We start from the raw sequence: 19,162 nt of genomic DNA on the forward strand, positions 1-19,162 counted from the left end.
TGCGGTAAATGAAGCATGTATATTTTAATAATATTTATTTGGAAGTAATTATAGAAATTGAAATAAAAATTAGAGAGCATCTTGTGTGAGATCTGTGTCTGGTAAGTAAAAAAGAAAAATGAAAACCGTAGAATAACAGATGTTTAAATACATTCCTATGAATTTTGGACTTTAGGCATCAAACCATTGCCCCTTTAATAATGCACATTCAGCAGACACAGAGCAAAGTCCAATATTCACCAGCTAGTTGCTCACCTCTTTAGTGTGGTACTGGGAAGCTATAGCTTACTGTGGGTATATCAGTTTTTTTGTTGTTGCTGAAAACAGCTGTCTGTTGTGGCTTGAAATGAGGTTAATGAATTGCGGGCCATTAAACCAAAATAATGAGCAAAAAAATGCTAAAAAGCTCCGTAGGGCTGAGGGGAACTGCAGACTCGAGCGATAATTCGTTGTGGATTCATCCCCCTTTCACATTACACAGTCATTTGATCCATTTGTCATATAAAAATATTGATTAGTGCCGCTTTAACAACCGATAAGTACTCTTACTGTTTAATGGTGCCCGTGGTAAGAGCACTAATGATCCACTGCAGATCCAGAGTCTTGAAGGGGATCAGCACCAGGCGGGTGGTGTTGTCCAGGTCTATGGCACTTTCTGGATACATGACATGGTGTGTTGTTCTGGTGCCCACATCCTCTTCAAAACCAGAGGTGGGGCCCTGGTTCATTCTGCGGGGACAAAGAAACAGAGATTGTTATGTTTCCAAGCTTTTTAAAAAGAAAAAAATCTTCTCGATCTGTCTTTATCCTTTCCAGGACAGTTCAAATTGAGGTTTATTTCACCCACATGTTACAAAGATGGGAAACATCTGGCTTTTTGTTGTACGAATCCAAATGGCACCGAGACCATGCGAAACCAGCCATGATTACAATTCGGAGAAAAAAAAGTCAATACAAAAACATACAAAGACAAAAAGCGCAATGTGTCCTCCTTCAACATGCTTTTGGAAATACAAACAGCAATTCAGAACAATCCAGTGTCCATTTAGAGCTCAACAATCACCGCTTGGCAAGCTAGAGGCAAGGCGTCCCTATTATTATGTCCAACAATACACAGTGATTGGCTGCTATATACAGTGGCTTGACAGTGGCAGTTAGTCAGCAGTGGCGGTCAGCGGAAGGAAGTGACACAGAGCATCATCTGTTGAGCATCATCTGTTTGCGTGCTCCAGTCTGAGCAAAACCACACTCCTCATTACTGATTGAGATGACAGACATATAACAACTTGACATTTTCAGCCGGAGCCTGTCAAGACCCACAAACAACCTCCTGCAAGAAGCACTTTGCGTCTGCGCTGTCTCACAGCTGTTGAGATTTTTTGTTTTGTTGCTATTTCATGTTGCAACGTGTAAGATATAAAATGACGTATAAGATGTCGCCTCTTGGGTTAAGATGACCTTGCGCATTTGGACAGAAAACTGAAACTAAAAGACAAAATAAAATCTAAGTGAAATGAGATTTAAATGGATGTGGTTTTGGGGGAAATGGGGCAAGAAGTGTTGACTTTTGTGCTTCATGCTCAAACACTTGTTGCAGCTCTTGCGCCATGAGATGGACCATTGCGTTACATCGAATAATAATCAGGAATATATGGTTGTATTTCATCAATCAAGTCAAAAACACTACACTGATATATCAAGGTGATCACACAGAGATATGTGAAATGACCACGATATCCTAACAGTGCATTACGTGTTTGTGTCACATAACGTGTAAAATGACTCGCTGCCACCACAGAAACAGTCTAACGGTAGCTTTAGGCAACAAAACAAACAGTAGTTTCAGGATAAAACATAATGGTGATGCTTAAAATAAGTAATACATATAAATAAATATGTAAACACATCACAAACGTAATGACGTTTCGCGGCCTGCGCGTCGTGTACCTCCAAATTTTTGTAACTTGGCACGCCCATGACCAGAGCTGACTATCTGTCAACACTAAGCACCATTAACATGTCTGAGGATTTTACACAGCAGGCAAAATTCATTCTAAACCGGACGTCTTAAAAAAAAATCTTCATTTGAGTAAACATTTTGCAGCCAAACCAAATTGTTGGACATTCAATCTTTGTGTCTTTATACAGCTTTCGATACTTGACTTCTATATTCACAGTGCTCGTATAAAGGCAATACATAGTCCATGACTGTCAGATATGAGTTCACAGTTAATAACAATTTCTCTGTAAACTGTTCAGGAAAGAAGAACCAGGTTTTGCCAGTGCTGCATGTTGCTTTTGCAACATATGGAAGAAGAGAAGGATTGGCAAGAGGTTTTATGATGCAATATCTCAATAGAAAAGAACAGTTTTTGACAGGACTACGATGGTGGATTTCTCTCTAAATGGCAACTATAGCTTCTGGGAATTTAATAATTGCACACCAAATGGATGCCTGTCGTCCAGGGCGGATGAAAAAGGACAGCAGCGAGCGCAGAGGAACACCATGCCACATATCAAAGAGCATAATGTGCAGAATTCATCACTTCTGCAGCACATGCTTTATTTGGATCCCCGTTAGCTGCATCGAAGGTAGCAGCTACTTTTTCTGGTGCCTACACGTCACAAAACACAAGCTATAAAGCTAGACATGTAACACATAGCAATCTCTTTCAGGACATTTTCAAGACAAACAAAAGTCCGGTAAAATATTGCACATCACGACTCATCAAATTGCATTCCATCGTAGTTGATCAGTTCGGAGTCTTTTACTGCTGAGCGGTTCCCCAGAGCGCCACCGCTTGTTTACTAGAAATATCTTCATATTGAACGTGTCGCGTGTCCAAATTGCACCAACTTCTGTGTGATATCCAACTGTGTGATATCCAACTTTAACACCACATTACTTTGTTACTTGTCATAGATACCTTTGGTTTGTCTTGAGCTTTATGTAATCTTCTCAGCAAAACAACAATATACCATCATACCATATATCATCTTCTTCGACTGCGACTTGTGACTAAACTGTATCCCATTTGACGTCTTGCACAGCAACCTAAAAAATGTAAAAGCATGTAAATGTAAAATGTAAAAAGCATTTCTAATGCTCTGGTGAATGTTACAAGTATAATTAAAATCCTTACTGTTCACGACCACACACACCTCTGGTCAGCCACAAAACATGTAGAAGAGAAACACCTCTTCCACTAACAATGACTTCGTTTACGCGCTCATATTCCACTATTATTCTGAATATGACTCATGTAAAGATCATATTCAGTTTGGATATTTTAAAGTAGGGCTTATTCCGAATGGAGCATTTTCCAGTTAATGTGGGACGTGCCGATATTGTTCTGGTTTTAGGAGCATTCTTTGGACATGTATGCAGCGCATTCGTAATATGCGTCTCAACGGCGGTTTTTAATGGCACTTTGCAACACAAGGCCTCTTCCCTGTTTACAACCAGCTCTGTGCGTCGTACACAATCCAATAAGAAATAGTTTGCAACACTGAAGTAAAGATGAATGCCCAAAAATAAAGCCCACATTTCTGTTTGAAAGGAGAAACACACCTACTTTAAAGCATAATGAAGGACTTGGATATCAGCAGGTTTTTGTATATTTGAAAATATCGAAACGCCGACCTTCATAAGACGGTGGTTAAAGGAATGAAAAAGGGAGGCTGGGTTTGCTCAGTCCAACAAGTCCGCCAACGATGGAAAACTTTGAAAAAAAAACATATGTTGATGCAAAGAAGCAAAATGGCAACCTCTCTGGGAAAGACTCATCTTTTTTGTCTTCTTCTTGAAAAGTGAAAAATGTAAGACTGCGATGCTGATACTTGATTAACGGCACCTTTAATGTCAAGGCTGTTTGTCTGCCAGCAGGCAGTTGGACATTATTTGTCTAATTGTTATTCATTTGTCCTCAAAATGCTGAAAGCTGTACCGATGCTTCAAGGTGCAGCCGGCTCACGCGGCATGTAAAAGCCATCTAACACTTTAAAGGTCAGTGGCATTTCAGCACTGTCTCATTTCTTCACATTCTCACTAGTTCGCTGCTCTCCTGTGTAAGCACGAGTGTGTGTGTGTACATTTTCAAAATGCCTTTGCAGTTCCAGCTGACTAATAATCATGATGAGGAATGAACACTCTGTATATTTTATATTAGGTAGGTGAGGCTTTGTAATTATAAAAAGGCGAATACTAAACTTGCATTGTGGCACTCAAGGTTGTTTGGAGAACAGCGTGGTACTCTGCCTGTAAGCTTTACATGGCATGTAGCGAGTGCTCAGGCTCGTTATCCTCTGCATCACACTCGTTAAGCATTTACTTAACGAGGAGGTCGCTAACTGTGCACGCACACAGTTTGTGCTCTCCTCTTTGGTTTGATTTAAAAATATGAATGAAAACATTATTATTGCAAATTGGCTAAACTTTGCTTTTGGTCTCCCTTGCAGCTACATCTTTAAAGTTATGGGTAATATAAGTAAGTTATGGTAATATGTACTCTCCTGTTGGTCTTAGTGAATACTCGGGCAGCAGAATTTTAAATTCATTTTGGTTTGTTGTTTTCTTTGGTAGACGGGAAGGGAGGAATGAATGCCAAAGCTGAACAAAAGCTATTCGGCCCAGTTTGAGCACATTTCTCTTCAGCAAAAAGTTGACTTCTGAAATGTTGCGTCAGGCTTATCAAAGCAGCCAGAATTATTAATGCTAGCATGCCTTTCAACAACTTTCAAATGCTTTTGCAGATTGTGCACAGTAAAGACAACATGAAGCAGGTTGGGGAAAAGCTCAGCTATCTCGTCCTTTTCAGGATTACACGTCTAACGAAGCCATTTCTGCAAACCTTCTGCTTGCAGCGACTGTCACTCTCTACAATACACGTGTCTAGCGAACTACAAATCAAAACTCATGGCGTTGGTAAATATGACGGGACCCGAGTTAACCCTCAGAATCCAGCTTGTCACATTCGAAACAGTTGAAATAATCAAGGCGACTCTAATTTCCTGCAGGAGGAATCATTCACTGCCAATAACGTCAAGGTTTTATTCTTGTTGCACACAACATTTCACTCTGTTCCCCATCAACAATAAGAAGAAATAAAAATGATCTGTACTCGGGCATTCATACAAGGAGCCGAGTTACAGACGATAGACTCCACAAACAGCCTACGAATAAACATGGCAGTCATCCGAATTCAATTTCACAAAATAGGCATTTGATTGACGCTCTTAAGTCCCTTACGGCGCCCTGACTCTCGTTCGTAGCGTAGGGCCCAAGTGGCAATCAAGCCCCTGAACTCCATTTGTTATTTGTGTCACAATAACAAATGGAGTTCGCTGAACAAAGGACGGGATTGATTGCAGAGTGGATTGAACACACACGGCAATGAAGTCTTAATTGGAAATTTTAGTGATGATGGATCTTTGAAAGCACTATATTAAAACAACAAGCAGGAATAATGCAAAAACAAGCTTTCAATACGCAAGCTCTGCTTAAGCTTTAGGGCACTGATTACAAACACAAAGTGCAGCTTTTGTGTCCTCAGTCAGAGGTTGTCGATGGGTAAGAGGCACTTGTGAGGAGTGTTCTGGTCATCCGTGGGCCCTCAGGTGTGGTAATAACACACTCACAGAGAAACGGAAATAGAACACCACTACCAGTTACGAGGCAAATTAAAAAGACAGGGAAAGCTAGAAAGCTTGTGTATTCGTTGTGTGAAAATCTTGGCTTCAGAGCCAATTTCAAACAGGGATTTTTGAGTCACAAATATGATGTGCCTACCTATGACACCTGCTGGCTTTAAGATCCATCTTGACGAAGTCTTTCGCAAGGGCTTACATCATAGCACAGCAGATACGCTTGGCTGATCCTCAATTCACCAGAGTAAATATGAATGATGAGACAATCACACAACCAAGACAGCCTCCTCCTTCTCAAATAAAATATGCTGTTGTGCCACAGAGCAAACAAGAGGCACTGAGAGAATGTGATCATGTGAGTGATTATACCAGATTTTTCTGGATTTTGGAGGGACCAGCGTTTTTTTTTATAAAGATGTATTCTGGAGAGCTGGCCTTTTGTTTTGTGAAATATGCATTCACCGTAGTGTTCCACTGCTTGTCTCGGCGTAGCTAGAGTGACCTTTTGGCTCAGCACTACGGCTTCCAACCGAGCACGACTCCAAATGTGATGCTCAGGCTGGAATGAATAAAGAAGAATACTGCATATTTCCACCATGCTCCTGCAGGAAACTATTCTGCTAATGGCAAAGAATAACTCTTGTCTCCTGCCATCCTGTAATTGAATTGGTAGAGACAATGGCATGCTGCTGTCACAGCGAGGGGGGGGGGGGGGGGGGGGGGCTGGCGAGAAGATAAGTGCAGTAATGTGGCTTTGTACAGAGGCAACATGTCACAGCAGGCTGACAAAAGCCACGCTGTGATGAATTAAGAGCCATGCAAGAGTACTGCGTGGAATTTGCTTTCGGATATTTAAGTGGCGCTCAGGTTGCTCTCCTGATAAGATATTCGTGTCAGCCGCATCATCATGAAGCCCATTTGCCATCAATCTTAACAGGATCTTCTGTCACTCGGAAAAGCGGTTCGGCTATAGTGACAGTCTCAGCTCCCACACCGTTGCCCCTCAGACTCAGACTACGGTATCCAGTGTCAACTTAGCGCCTGATTTTGACCTTTTAACTCCTCCCTCCGCCAGTGTGTCCGACAGAGTGGGGAATCATTGTCTTAGAAGAACTAAAGCATCATTAAAATCTAATTCATGATGACTTTTGTTTATAAGTGCTTCAAACAACATTGACACATCATTATGAAAATTCAATCACGCTTATTTTGGTAACACTTTATAATAACTACACACTATGAAGCATTAGTTAAGTATGAGTAAACACTTCATTCATCATTTATAAAGCATTGTTCCTACATTAATAATTCATTAGTATGCAGTTCATAACAACAGTTATAAATGTTGTATTCTTGATGAATAAGCTTGTCTATTATGTGCTTCATCATTGTGTTTTCATACTTTATAAATGATGGATTCCCCATTTGTAAATTAAGTATTATATATTTTACAAACCAATTATTAAGGAGTTGTAGATGATTAATATGATCATTTATAAAGTGTTGATAAATGATGAATAACCGATTTAGATGTGCATTATTCATGCAGTTATAGATATAATGGTGAGGGACTATGTCAATATATGCTTTATAAACGCGTATTAATACTGAAATTCATGTTTAATTCATGATTTATTAAGGTAGTTACTACTCGTCAAAATAATTCATAAAATAATTCAAAAAATGCCATTGAGAAGAGAATGGAATGCTGGATGGAACATGCATGTTCTGGAATAGAACTAGAATGTTGACGTGTCACAAAGACCTCTAATCTGCCTGTGCCATAGTCTGCAAGATTCATTTCCCAGGCTTCTCAGATGGTGAAGGTGAGCATTTGAACTGTCGGGGAGAGACAGTGGCGTATCTTAACTCCTGCATGGTGACGTGTCGCTGTGTTGGGCTGCTGTTTCAATCGTGTCGATAGAGGGCGGTCTGTCTTTAAATCATGTGGCAACATGGGTTCGGGTACTTCGCATTAACTTAGAGAGCTTTGCTTATAGGAGGGAAATATTGAAATATAGTATTTACAATCATACAGTTGTAAAATAATTCACTAACTGTGTAAAATGTTGGGATTTACTCTAACCTCCCACATCTGGACAGAGTCATTATGGTACCATTCACGCACAGGTTTGTTTGGATCATATCTATTATCTGGCACCAGATGACTGGATCTGCCGCTGTTGTGGCACATGAATCACGAGATTCCATGGCTGCTTGTACCGATGCTGACGGGCAGCGTTTGAACTGAAGGGGAGAGACAGTTCTTACATCCTGCATGGTGGCATACCGCTGTGTTGGTCAACAGGCTGCTGTCAGTGTCAATGGTGGGCGGTCAGTCCTCTTCCTCGTCATGTGCTAGTCAGCGTGAGAGTTCGCCCCGTGTCCGATGTAGTGTGATGGGGTAACATACCCTCACCAAACTCCTGTCGTGTGAACCAGTAGCATGTCTGACCTGTCACTTTGATTCAGAATAGATTTTGTCCGTTAGCACTTTTCGTAATTTAGCTAAGTATGTTTGGCGCCACGATAATAATTGAATATCAAATTGTTAGCATTGATTCTTCACTGAGAGTTAAGTACAGTACAACGTAGAGAGCTTTGCTTATAGGAGGGATATTTTGAAATATAGTATTTATGATCATACAGTTGTAAAATAATTAACTAACTGTGTCAAATGTTGGGATTTACTCTAACCTCCTACATTAGGACAGTGTTTGTATGCTCTCAGTCTTTCACAGGTTTCTATGGATCATCGTTATATCTGGACACTGGTCTTGCCACTGCCGTAGTTGTGTCATATGCAAGATTCATTTCCCAGGCTTCTCAGATGGTGAAGTTGAGCATTTGAACTGTCGGGGAGAGACAGTGGCGTATCTTAACTCCTGCATGGTGACGTGTCGCTGTGTTGGGCTGCTGTTTCAATCGTGTCGATAGAGGGCGGTCTGTCTTTAAATCATGTGGCAACATGGGTTCGGGTACTTCGCATTAACTTAGAGAGCTTTGCTTATAGGAGGGAAATATTGAAATATAGTATTTACAATCATACAGTTGTAAAATAATTCACTAACTGTGTAAAATGTTGGGATTTACTCTAACCTCCCACATCTGGACAGAGTCATTATGGTACCATTCACACACAGGTTTGTTTGGATCATATCTATTATCTGGCACCGGATGACTGGATCTGCCGCTGTTGTGGCACATGAATCACGAGATTCCATGGCTGCTTGTACCGATGCTGACGGGCAGCGTTTGAACTGAAGGGGAGAGACAGTTCTTACATCCTGCATGGTGGCATACCGCTGTGTTGGTCAACAGGCTGCTGTCAGTGTCAATGGTGGGCGGTCAGTCCTCTTCCTCGTCATGTGCTAGTCAGCGTGAGAGTTCTCCCCGTGTCCGATGTAGTGTGATGGGGTAACATACCCTCACCAAACTCCTGTCGTGTGAACCAGTAGCATGTCTGACCTGTCACTTTGATTCAGAATAGATTTTGTCCGTCAGCACTTTCGTAATTTAGCTTAGTATGTTTGGTGCCACGATAATAATTGAATATCAAATTGTTAGCATTGATTCTTCACTGAGAGTTAAGTACAGTACAACGTAGAGAGCTTTGCTTATAGGAGGGATATTTTGAAATATAGTATTTATGATCATACAGTTGTAAAATAATTAACTAACTGTGTCAAATGTTGGGATTTACTCTAACCTCCTACATTAGGACAGTGTTTGTATGCTCTCAGTCTTTCACAGGTTTCTATGGATCATCGTTATATCTGGACACTGGTCTTGCCACTGCCGTAGTTGTGTCATATGCAAGATTCATTTCCCAGGCTTCTCAGATGGTGAAGTTGAGCATTTGAACTGTCGGGGAGAGACAGTGGCGTATCTTAACTCCTGCATGGTGACGTGTCGCTGTGTTGGGCTGCTGTTTCAATCGTGTCGATAGAGGGCGGTCTGTCTTTAAATCATGTGGCAACATGGGTTCGGGTACTTCGCATTAACTTAGAGAGCTTTGCTTATAGGAGGGAAATATTGAAATATAGTATTTACAATCATACAGTTGTAAAATAATTCACTAACTGTGTAAAATGTTGGGATTTACTCTAACCTCCCACATCTGGACAGAGTCATTATGGTACCATTCACACACAGGTTTGTTTGGATCATATCTATTATCTGGCACCGGATGACTGGATCTGCCGCTGTTGTGGCACATGAATCACGAGATTCCATGGCTGCTTGTACCGATGCTGACGGGCAGCGTTTGAACTGAAGGGGAGAGACAGTTCTTACATCCTGCATGGTGGCATACCGCTGTGTTGGTCAACAGGCTGCTGTCAGTGTCAATGGTGGGCGGTCAGTCCTCTTCCTCGTCATGTGCTAGTCAGCGTGAGAGTTCTCCCCGTGTCCGATGTAGTGTGATGGGGTAACATACCCTCACCAAACTCCTGTCGTGTGAACCAGTAGCATGTCTGACCTGTCACTTTGATTCAGAATAGATTTTGTCCGTCAGCACTTTCGTAATTTAGCTTAGTATGTTTGGTGCCACGATAATAATTGAATATCAAATTGTTAGCATTGATTCTTCACTGAGAGTTAAGTACAGTACAACGTAGAGAGCTTTGCTTATAGGAGGGATATTTTGAAATATAGTATTTATGATCATACAGTTGTAAAATAATTAACTAACTGTGTCAAATGTTGGGATTTACTCTAACCTCCTACATTAGGACAGTGTTTGTATGCTCTCAGTCTTTCACAGGTTTCTATGGATCATCGTTATATCTGGACACTGGTCTTGCCACTGCCGTAGTTGTGTCATATGCAAGATTCATTTCCCAGGCTTCTCAGATGGTGAAGTTGAGCATTTGAACTGTCGGGGAGAGACAGTGGCGTATCTTAACTCCTGCATGGTGACGTGTCGCTGTGTTGGGCTGCTGTTTCAATCGTGTCGATAGAGGGCGGTCTGTCTTTAAATCATGTGGCAACATGGGTTCGGGTACTTCGCATTAACTTAGAGAGCTTTGCATATAGGAGGGAAATATTGAAATATAGTATTTACAATCATACAGTTGTAAAATAATTCACTAACTGTGTAAAATGTTGGGATTTACTCTAACCTCCCACATCTGGACAGAGTCATTATGGTACCATTCACGCACAGGTTTGTTTGGATCATATCTATTATCTGGCACCGGATGACTGGATCTGCCGCTGTTGTGGCACATGAATCACGAGATTCCATGGCTGCTTGTACCGATGCTGACGGGCAGCGTTTGAACTGAAGGGGAGAGACAGTTCTTACATCCTGCATGGTGGCATACCGCTGTGTTGGTCAACAGGCTGCTGTCAGTGTCAATGGTGGGCGGTCAGTCTTCTTCCTCGTCATGTGCTAGTCAGCGTGAGAGTTCTCCCCGTGTCCGATGTAGTGTGATGGGGTAACATACCCTCACCAAACTCCTGTCGTGTGAACCAGTAGCATGTCTGACCTGTCACTTTGATTCAGAATAGATTTTGTCCGTCAGCACTTTCGTAATTTAGCTTAGTATGTTTGGTGCCACGATAATAATTGAACATCAAATTGTTAGCATTGATTCTTCACTGAGAGTTAAGTACAGTACAACGTAGAGAGCTTTGCTTATAGGAGGAATATTTTGAAATATAGTATTTATGATCATACAGTTGTAAAATAATTAACTGTGTCAAATGTTGGGATTTACTCTAACCTCCTACATTAGGACAGTGTTTGTATGCTCTCAGTCTTTCACAGGTTTCTATGGATCATCGTTATATCTGGACACTGGTCTTGCCACTGCCGTAGTTGTGTCATATGCAAGATTCATTTCCCAGGCTTCTCAGATGGTGAAGTTGAGCATTTGAACTGTCGGGGAGAGACAGTGGCGTATCTTAACTCCTGCATGGTGACGTGTCGCTGTGTTGGGCTGCTGTTTCAATCGTGTCGATAGAGGGCGGTCTGTCTTTAAATCATGTGGCAACATGGGTTCGGGTACTTCGCATTAACTTAGAGAGCTTTGCTTATAGGAGGGAAATATTGAAATATAGTATTTACAATCATACGGTTGTAAAATAATTCACTAACTGTGTAAAATGTTGGGATTTACTCTAACCTCCCACATCTGGACAGAGTCATTATGGTACCATTCACGCACAGGTTTGTTTGGATCATATCTATTATCTGGCACCGGATGACTGGATCTGCCGCTGTTGTGGCACATGAATCACGAGATTCCATGGCTGCTTGTACCGATGCTGACGGGCAGCGTTTGAACTGAAGGGGAGAGACAGTTCTTACATCCTGCATGGTGGCATACCGCTGTGTTGGTCAACAGGCTGCTGTCAGTGTCAATGGTGGGCGGTCAGTCCTCTTCCTCGTCATGTGCTAGTCAGCGTGAGAGTTCTCCCCGTGTCCGATGTAGTGTGATGGGGTAACATACCCTCACCAAACTCCTGTTGTGTGAAGCAGTAGCATGTCTGACCTGTCACTTTGATTCAGAATAGATTTTGTCCGTTAGCACTTTTCGTAATTTAGCTAAGTATGTTTGGCGCCACGATAATAATTGAACATCAAATTGTTAGCATTGATTCTTCACTGAGAGTTAAGTACAGTACAACGTAGAGAGCTTTGCTTATAGGAGGGATATTTTGAAATATAGTATTTATGATCATACAGTTGTAAAATAATTAACTAACTGTGTCAAATGTTGGGATTTACTCTAACCTCCTACATTAGGACAGTGTTTGTATGCTCTCAGTCTTTCACAGGTTTCTATGGATCATCGTTATATCTGGACACTGGTCTTGCCGCTGCCGTAGTTGTGTCATATGCAAGATTCATTTCCCAGGCTTCTCAGATGGTGAAGGTGAGCATTTGAACTGTCGGGGAGAGACAGTGGCGTATCTTAACTCCTGCATGGTGACGTGTCGCTGTGTTGGGCTGCTGTTTCAATCGTGTCGATAGAGGGCGGTCTGTCTTTAAATCATGTGGCAACATGGGTTCGGGTACTTCGCATTAACTTAGAGAGCTTTGCTTATAGGAGGGAAATATTGAAATATAGTATTTACAATCATACAGTTGTAAAATAATTCACTAACTGTGTAAAATGTTGGGATTTACTCTAACCTCCCACATCTGGACAGAGTCATTATGGTACCATTCACACACAGGTTTGTTTGGATCATATCTATTATCTGGCACCGGATGACTGGATCTGCCGCTGTTGTGGCACATGAATCACGAGATTCCATGGCTGCTTGTACCGATGCTGACGGGCAGCGTTTGAACTGAAGGGGAGAGACAGTTCTTACATCCTGCATGGTGGCATACCGCTGTGTTGGTCAACAGGCTGCTGTCAGTGTCAATGGTGGGCGGTCAGTCCTCTTCCTCGTCATGTGCTAGTCAGCGTGAGAGTTCGCCCCGTGTCCGATGTAGTGTGATGGGGTAACATACCCTCACCAAACTCCTGTCGTGTGAACCAGTAGCATGTCTGACCTGTCACTTTGATTCAGAATAGATTTTGTCCGTTAGCACTTTTCGTAATTTAGCTAAGTATGTTTGGCGCCACGATAATAATTGAATATCAAATTGTTAGCATTGATTCTTCACTGAGAGTTAAGTACAGTACAACGTAGAGAGCTTTGCTTATAGGAGGGATATTTTGAAATATAGTATTTATGATCATACAGTTGTAAAATAATTAACTAACTGTGTCAAATGTTGGGATTTACTCTAACCTCCTACATTAGGACAGTGTTTGTATGCTCTCAGTCTTTCACAGGTTTCTATGGATCATCGTTATATCTGGACACTGGTCTTGCCACTGCCGTAGTTGTGTCATATGCAAGATTCATTTCCCAGGCTTCTCAGATGGTGAAGGTGAGCATTTGAACTGTCGGGGAGAGACAGTGGCATCTCTTAACTCCTGCATGGTGACGTGTCGCTGTGTTGGGCTGCTGTTTCAATCGTGTCGATAGAGGGCGGTCTGTCTTTAAATCATGTGGCAACATGGGTTCGGGTACTTCGCATTAACTTAGAGAGCTTTGCTTATAGGAGGGATATATTGAAATATAGTATTTACAATCATACAGTTGTAAAATAATTCACTAACTGTGTAAAATGTTGGGATTTACTCTAACCTCCCACATCTGGACAGAGTCATTATGGTACCATTCACACACAGGTTTGTTTGGATCATATCTATTATCTGGCACCGGATGACTGGATCTGCCGCTGTTGTGGCACATGAATCACGAGATTCCATGGCTGCTTGTACCGATGCTGACGGGCAGCGTTTGAACTGAAGGGGAGAGACAGTTCTTACATCCTGCATGGTGGCATACCGCTGTGTTGGTCAACAGGCTGCTGTCAGTGTCAATGGTGGGCGGTCAGTCCTCTTCCTCGTCATGTGCTAGTCAGCATGAGAGTTCTCCCCGTGTCCGATGTAGTGTGATGGGGTAACATACCCTCACCAAACTCCTGTTGTGTGAACCAGTAGCATGTCTGACCTGTCACTTTGATTCAGAATAGATTTTGTCCGTCAGCACTTTTCGTAATTTAGCTTAGTATGTTTGGTGCCACGATAATAATTGAACATCAAATTGTTAGCATTGATTCTTCACTGAGAGTTAAGTACAGTACAACGTAGAGAGCTTTGCTTATAGGAGGAATATTTTGAAATATAGTATTTATGATCATACAGTTGTAAAATAATTAACTGTGTCAAATGTTGGGATTTACTCTAACCTCCTACATTAGGACAGTGTTTGTATGCTCTCAGTCTTTCACAGGTTTCTATGGATCATCGTTATATCTGGACACTGGTCTTGCCGCTGCCGTAGTTGTGTCATATGCAAGATTCATTTCCCAGGCTTCTCAGATGGTGAAGGTGAGCATTTGAACTGTCGGGGAGAGACAGTGGCGTATCTTAACTCCTGCATGGTGACGTGTCGCTGTGTTGGGCTGCTGTTTCAATCGTGTCGATAGAGGGCGGTCTGTCTTTAAATCATGTGGCAACATGGGTTCGGGTACTTCGCATTAACTTAGAGAGCTTTGCTTATAGGAGGGAAATATTGAAATATAGTATTTACAATCATACGGTTGTAAAATAATTCACTAACTGTGTAAAATGTTGGGATTTACTCTAACCTCCCACATCTGGACAGAGTCATTATGGTACCATTCACACACAGGTTTGTTTGGATCATATCTATTATCTGGCACCGGATGACTGGATCTGCCGCTGTTGTGGCACATGAATCACGAGATTCCATGGCTGCTTGTACCGATGCTGACGGGCAGCGTTTGAACTGAAGGGGAGAGACAGTTCTTACATCCTGCATGGTGGCATACCGCTGTGTTGGTCAACAGGCTGCTGTCAGTGTCAATGGTGGGCGGTCAGTCCTCTTCCTCGTCATGTGCTAGTCAGCATGAGAGTTCTCCCCGTGTCCGATGTAGTGTGATGGGGTAACATACCCTCACCAAACTCCTGTCGTGTGAACCAGTAGCATGTCTGACCTGTCACTTTGATTCAGAATAGATTTTGTCCGTCAGCACTTTTCGTAATTTAGCTTAGTATGTTTGGTGCCACGATAATAATTGAACATCAAATTGTTAGCATTGATTCTTCACTGAGAGTTAAGTACAGTACAACGTAGAGAGCTTTGCTTATAGGAGGAATATTTTGAAATATAGTATTTATGATCATACAGTTGTAAAATAATTAACTGTGTCAAATGTTGGGATTTACTCTAACCTCCTACATTAGGACAGTGTTTGTATGCTCTCAGTCTTTCACAGGTTTCTATGGATCATCGTTATATCTGGACACTGGTCTTGCCGCTGCCGTAGTTGTGTCATATGCAAGATTCATTTCCCAGGCTTCTCAGATGGTGAAGTTGAGCATTTGAACTGTCGGGGAGAGACAGTGGCGTATCTTAACTCCTGCATGGTGACGTATTGCTGTGTTGGGCTGCTGTTTCAATCGTGTCGATAGAGGGCGGTCTGTCTTTAAATCATGTGGCAACATGGGTTCGGGTACTTCGCATTAACTTAGAGAGCTTTGCTTATAGGAGGGAAATATTGAAATATAGTATTTACAATCATACAGTTGTAAAATAATTCACTAACTGTGTAAAATGTTGGGATTTACTCTAACCTCCCACATCTGGACAGAGTCATTATGGTACCATTCACGCACAGGTTTGTTTGGATCATATCTATTATCTGGCACCGGATGACTGGATCTGCCGCTGTTGTGGCACATGAATCACGAGATTCCATGGCTGCTTGTACCGATGCTGACGGGCAGCGTTTGAACTGAAGGGGAGAGACAGTTCTTACATCCTGCATGGTGGCATACCGCTGTGTTGGTCAACAGGCTGCTGTCAGTGTCAATGGTGGGCGGTCAGTCTTCTTCCTCGTCATGTGCTAGTCAGCGTGAGAGTTCTCACGCTGAAAAACTTGATAGTTTCAATAGTGCTTTGAATGATTTGGTTTATCGCCTGTATTAAACAGAAAAAAAGTTGTTTACTGAAAGAACTTCCTACACGAAAGTGTTTAGGACGAACATGAGTAATTATTTGTTGTGGAACATTTTATGTAATACAGATTATTTATTTGTTGGCAATAATATAAATAATTGTCAGGAAGTGGTAATAGTGGTATTAAGGGGACAATGATTTTAGACGTTATTAGACTCGGGGTGTAACGATACGCGTATTCGTATTGAACCATTCGGTATGAGGCTCACGTTTTTTATTTTTTTAAACCTTTATTTAACCAGGTAGTCCCATTGATATTAAAAATCTCTTTTGCAAGATGTAAGTAACAACACTACATACCATTAAGGAGCAGTTTTTGTTTTTTATGCTTGTGTTGCTAAGAAGACACCCCAGAATATGGGTCACTCAGGTATAGTTCCATCATTGTTCAAAGTCAAAGAATAACTTCATGATGTTAGTTGTAATGAATAAATATATTTTAAAATCAAGTACATTTCTCTGGCATTTATAGTTTTCTACTGTACCGAAACGTACCGAACCGTGGCTCCACTGTATCGTACCGAACCCAACCGTGGATTTTGTGAACCGTTACACCCCTATATTAGACAAATAGTTTTTTGGAGGTAACATAAGACTACCAGTATTATTGTAAATACACTAGTGTTCCCCAGTACAGGGTGTCAGGATTTCAGGTTGTCAGAAGTTATTCCTTGACAGTAGTTCATGTTTTCTTGATTAGAAGTGTTGAATATGAATACTGTGCATGGGCAGCATTACAGTACATGAGAGAATTGTCACTGGATAAAAAAGATGACTTTCTCACTCTCAGTAGATTTTCTGTACATGCCTCCACTTTTCCTTCTCAAGCTATCTTTCGCCCCCCCCCCCCCCCCCCCAAACAGACAAACACCACTCACCCCCAACATCCCCCCGCGTGCGAGGCTGGTGGCTCCATTGTGTGACCTGTTCTCACACTGTTCCATCTCCACATCACGCAGCCAGCCTTTCACAGCAGCAATTCAGCAGCAACAATCACACACTCACGCCTCAAAAAAAGACCTCTTGCTCCCTTTGCCAACCAATTAAGAGCCATCTGGGCTTGGATGCAGTAAGAAAGCTCTTACAAAATCACAAGTGTTTTCATATTTTCACGATAAGTTTTCAAGTGTTTGCAAGTCATTGCTTTTGAAGCTGCCATGCAAGTGTGTGATTCCCGATGAACTTGAGGTCATAGATTCCCAGTGGCTGCGTAGGGCAGGGAATGGAGAGCAGCAGGGTTCAAGCCTTGGGTCACTGGAGCTTCAGAAGTGGCCAGTCAGCTTTGTCCCAGGAGGGATGATGGTGACGGATTCACTGGTGTTTTCTCAAGGTCCACTGAACCCTACAGCAAAGACTCCAACTTAGAGCATGCAGAAAGAGGGAGCACTCCTCTCATCTCCAGTTCACAGAACTCCAAAAGAGGGGCCGTCTGGACGGGCTCCAGGATGCCTCGAGATACACGAAATCCAGCCGCAACCTCACGGTGGCACTGCCAAACCTCATTTCAATCTTTTCCTCCATGTATAATCTGCAGTACACATTAGGCCTCTGACATGCACCGTAATGGTTCATTTCCCCATTGTAAGGAAGTGTTCAACCACTGTGTTGTCAAGTAGGCTTTATAAGGCAAAAAGATATGAATAGAAACTCCACCCTGTCTTTTTTCTTTTCAATCGAACTAAGTTAAAAGGCTTACTTACCCCCAATCAAAATGGCAAGCCCACTGGCATGGTATGTCCCAGCTGTGGTCCTGGCGCAGCATTTCCCTTCTCCCCGTACATTGTTCTGGGCAGCACATCCAAGAGCTCTTGCTGTGTTATGTACTTAACTGAGGTCAGAGTTGTCATTATCTGGGTCTTGTTGGCACTAAGGCCTCCTCTGATGATGGGACTCCTTTCAGACCTTCAGCTTTTAGCACTCCCTACGAGCTAACCTCTGTGAAGACCAGGCAATCGACCACCTGCAAATCTAGCCCAAGGCTTGGACTGTGTTTAAATGAGTATGCTTTATGACATCCTGTCACATGTGTGCCGTTTGCCCTGACCTGGTGTAAGTTTAGCACAGATGCTCCAAGATTTACCTCTGATCTTTTTTTTTTGCGGGGGATTAGTAAAGTTTATATGTACAGACAGGAGACTTATGTTCAGTCGTTAATTAGGTGGCCCAAAATGACTGCAGGCCAGAGCCCCGTCATCCAAAAACGAATCAAAATCTAGTGCCTGGATTGAAGCTCCATGACAAACTCAGTATACATTGCAGGTGTATTGTCTTTCGTTTTGTCTTCTTCTATCGAATCAACATTTTAAAGCTTGCTCAACATACATATTGTGAAATTGATCTATAGAAGCATTTTGGCATGGATTGAGGGAAGAACACAACAGGAGATGAGTGTTTGAGGAGGCTTTGGTTTTATTTCCTGATCTAAGCACTGCCGTAGCCATTCCAGCAACACTTCCTCATTCATGTCAGCCCCATGGTGTTACTCTGTTAGGAATTATTTTTCAGAATGTGCTGCATTTTGAAAAGATTCATCTCCCCCATGCCTCTCTTGTTCTTTCATTATCTTGCTCTCCCTCTCTGTTTCTCTCTGTCTTACAAGCACACAGCAACATGCACACAACCAGACTACTCCTCTTAAAACCGGTTCTCATCCCAATAGCAATTTTGTCAGAAGTTGACAATGTCTTGATTTAGTTGTCTGGCTGTTCCGGCCAGTTTTCCCTGCTGCGCTAATGTGAACAGGACATCCTGCTGGGCACCAAAGAATACCACTTCACGGCAGCCGCGTAGCTGGCAGCTTTTACTTATGGTGCTACCGAAATGAATGGGTATGTGTGTCCAAACATTTCACCATGCTCCTGCAGCCACACACAAAAGCCACTGATTTCCAGCAAATCTGCACTTATTTTATTCAAGAAGACCAAAGCTAGGGGGAGAGAGAGAGAGAGAGAAAACA

At 42.2% G+C, this 19,162-nt stretch overlaps 1 protein-coding gene across 1 annotated transcript in view; it reads right to left on the bottom strand.

Moving 5' to 3' along the window:
* The window catches only part of LOC306786116 (CMP-N-acetylneuraminate-beta-galactosamide-alpha-2,3-sialyltransferase 1-like), a 49,774-nt gene that overhangs the window by 2,768 nt on the left and 27,844 nt on the right, over nt 1-19,162 (bottom strand). Inside the window, exon 2 of the mRNA XM_079280768.1 lies at nt 550-729. Coding sequence (XP_079136894.1) covers nt 550-728 — 179 coding nt within the window. The 5' untranslated portion in view covers nt 729. The remainder of the gene's footprint in view (nt 1-549; nt 730-19,162) is intronic.

Source organism: Melanostigma gelatinosum (genome assembly GCF_949748355.1).
Source record: "Melanostigma gelatinosum genome assembly, chromosome: 12".
Classification (NCBI taxonomy): Eukaryota; Metazoa; Chordata; class Actinopteri; order Perciformes; family Zoarcidae; genus Melanostigma; species Melanostigma gelatinosum.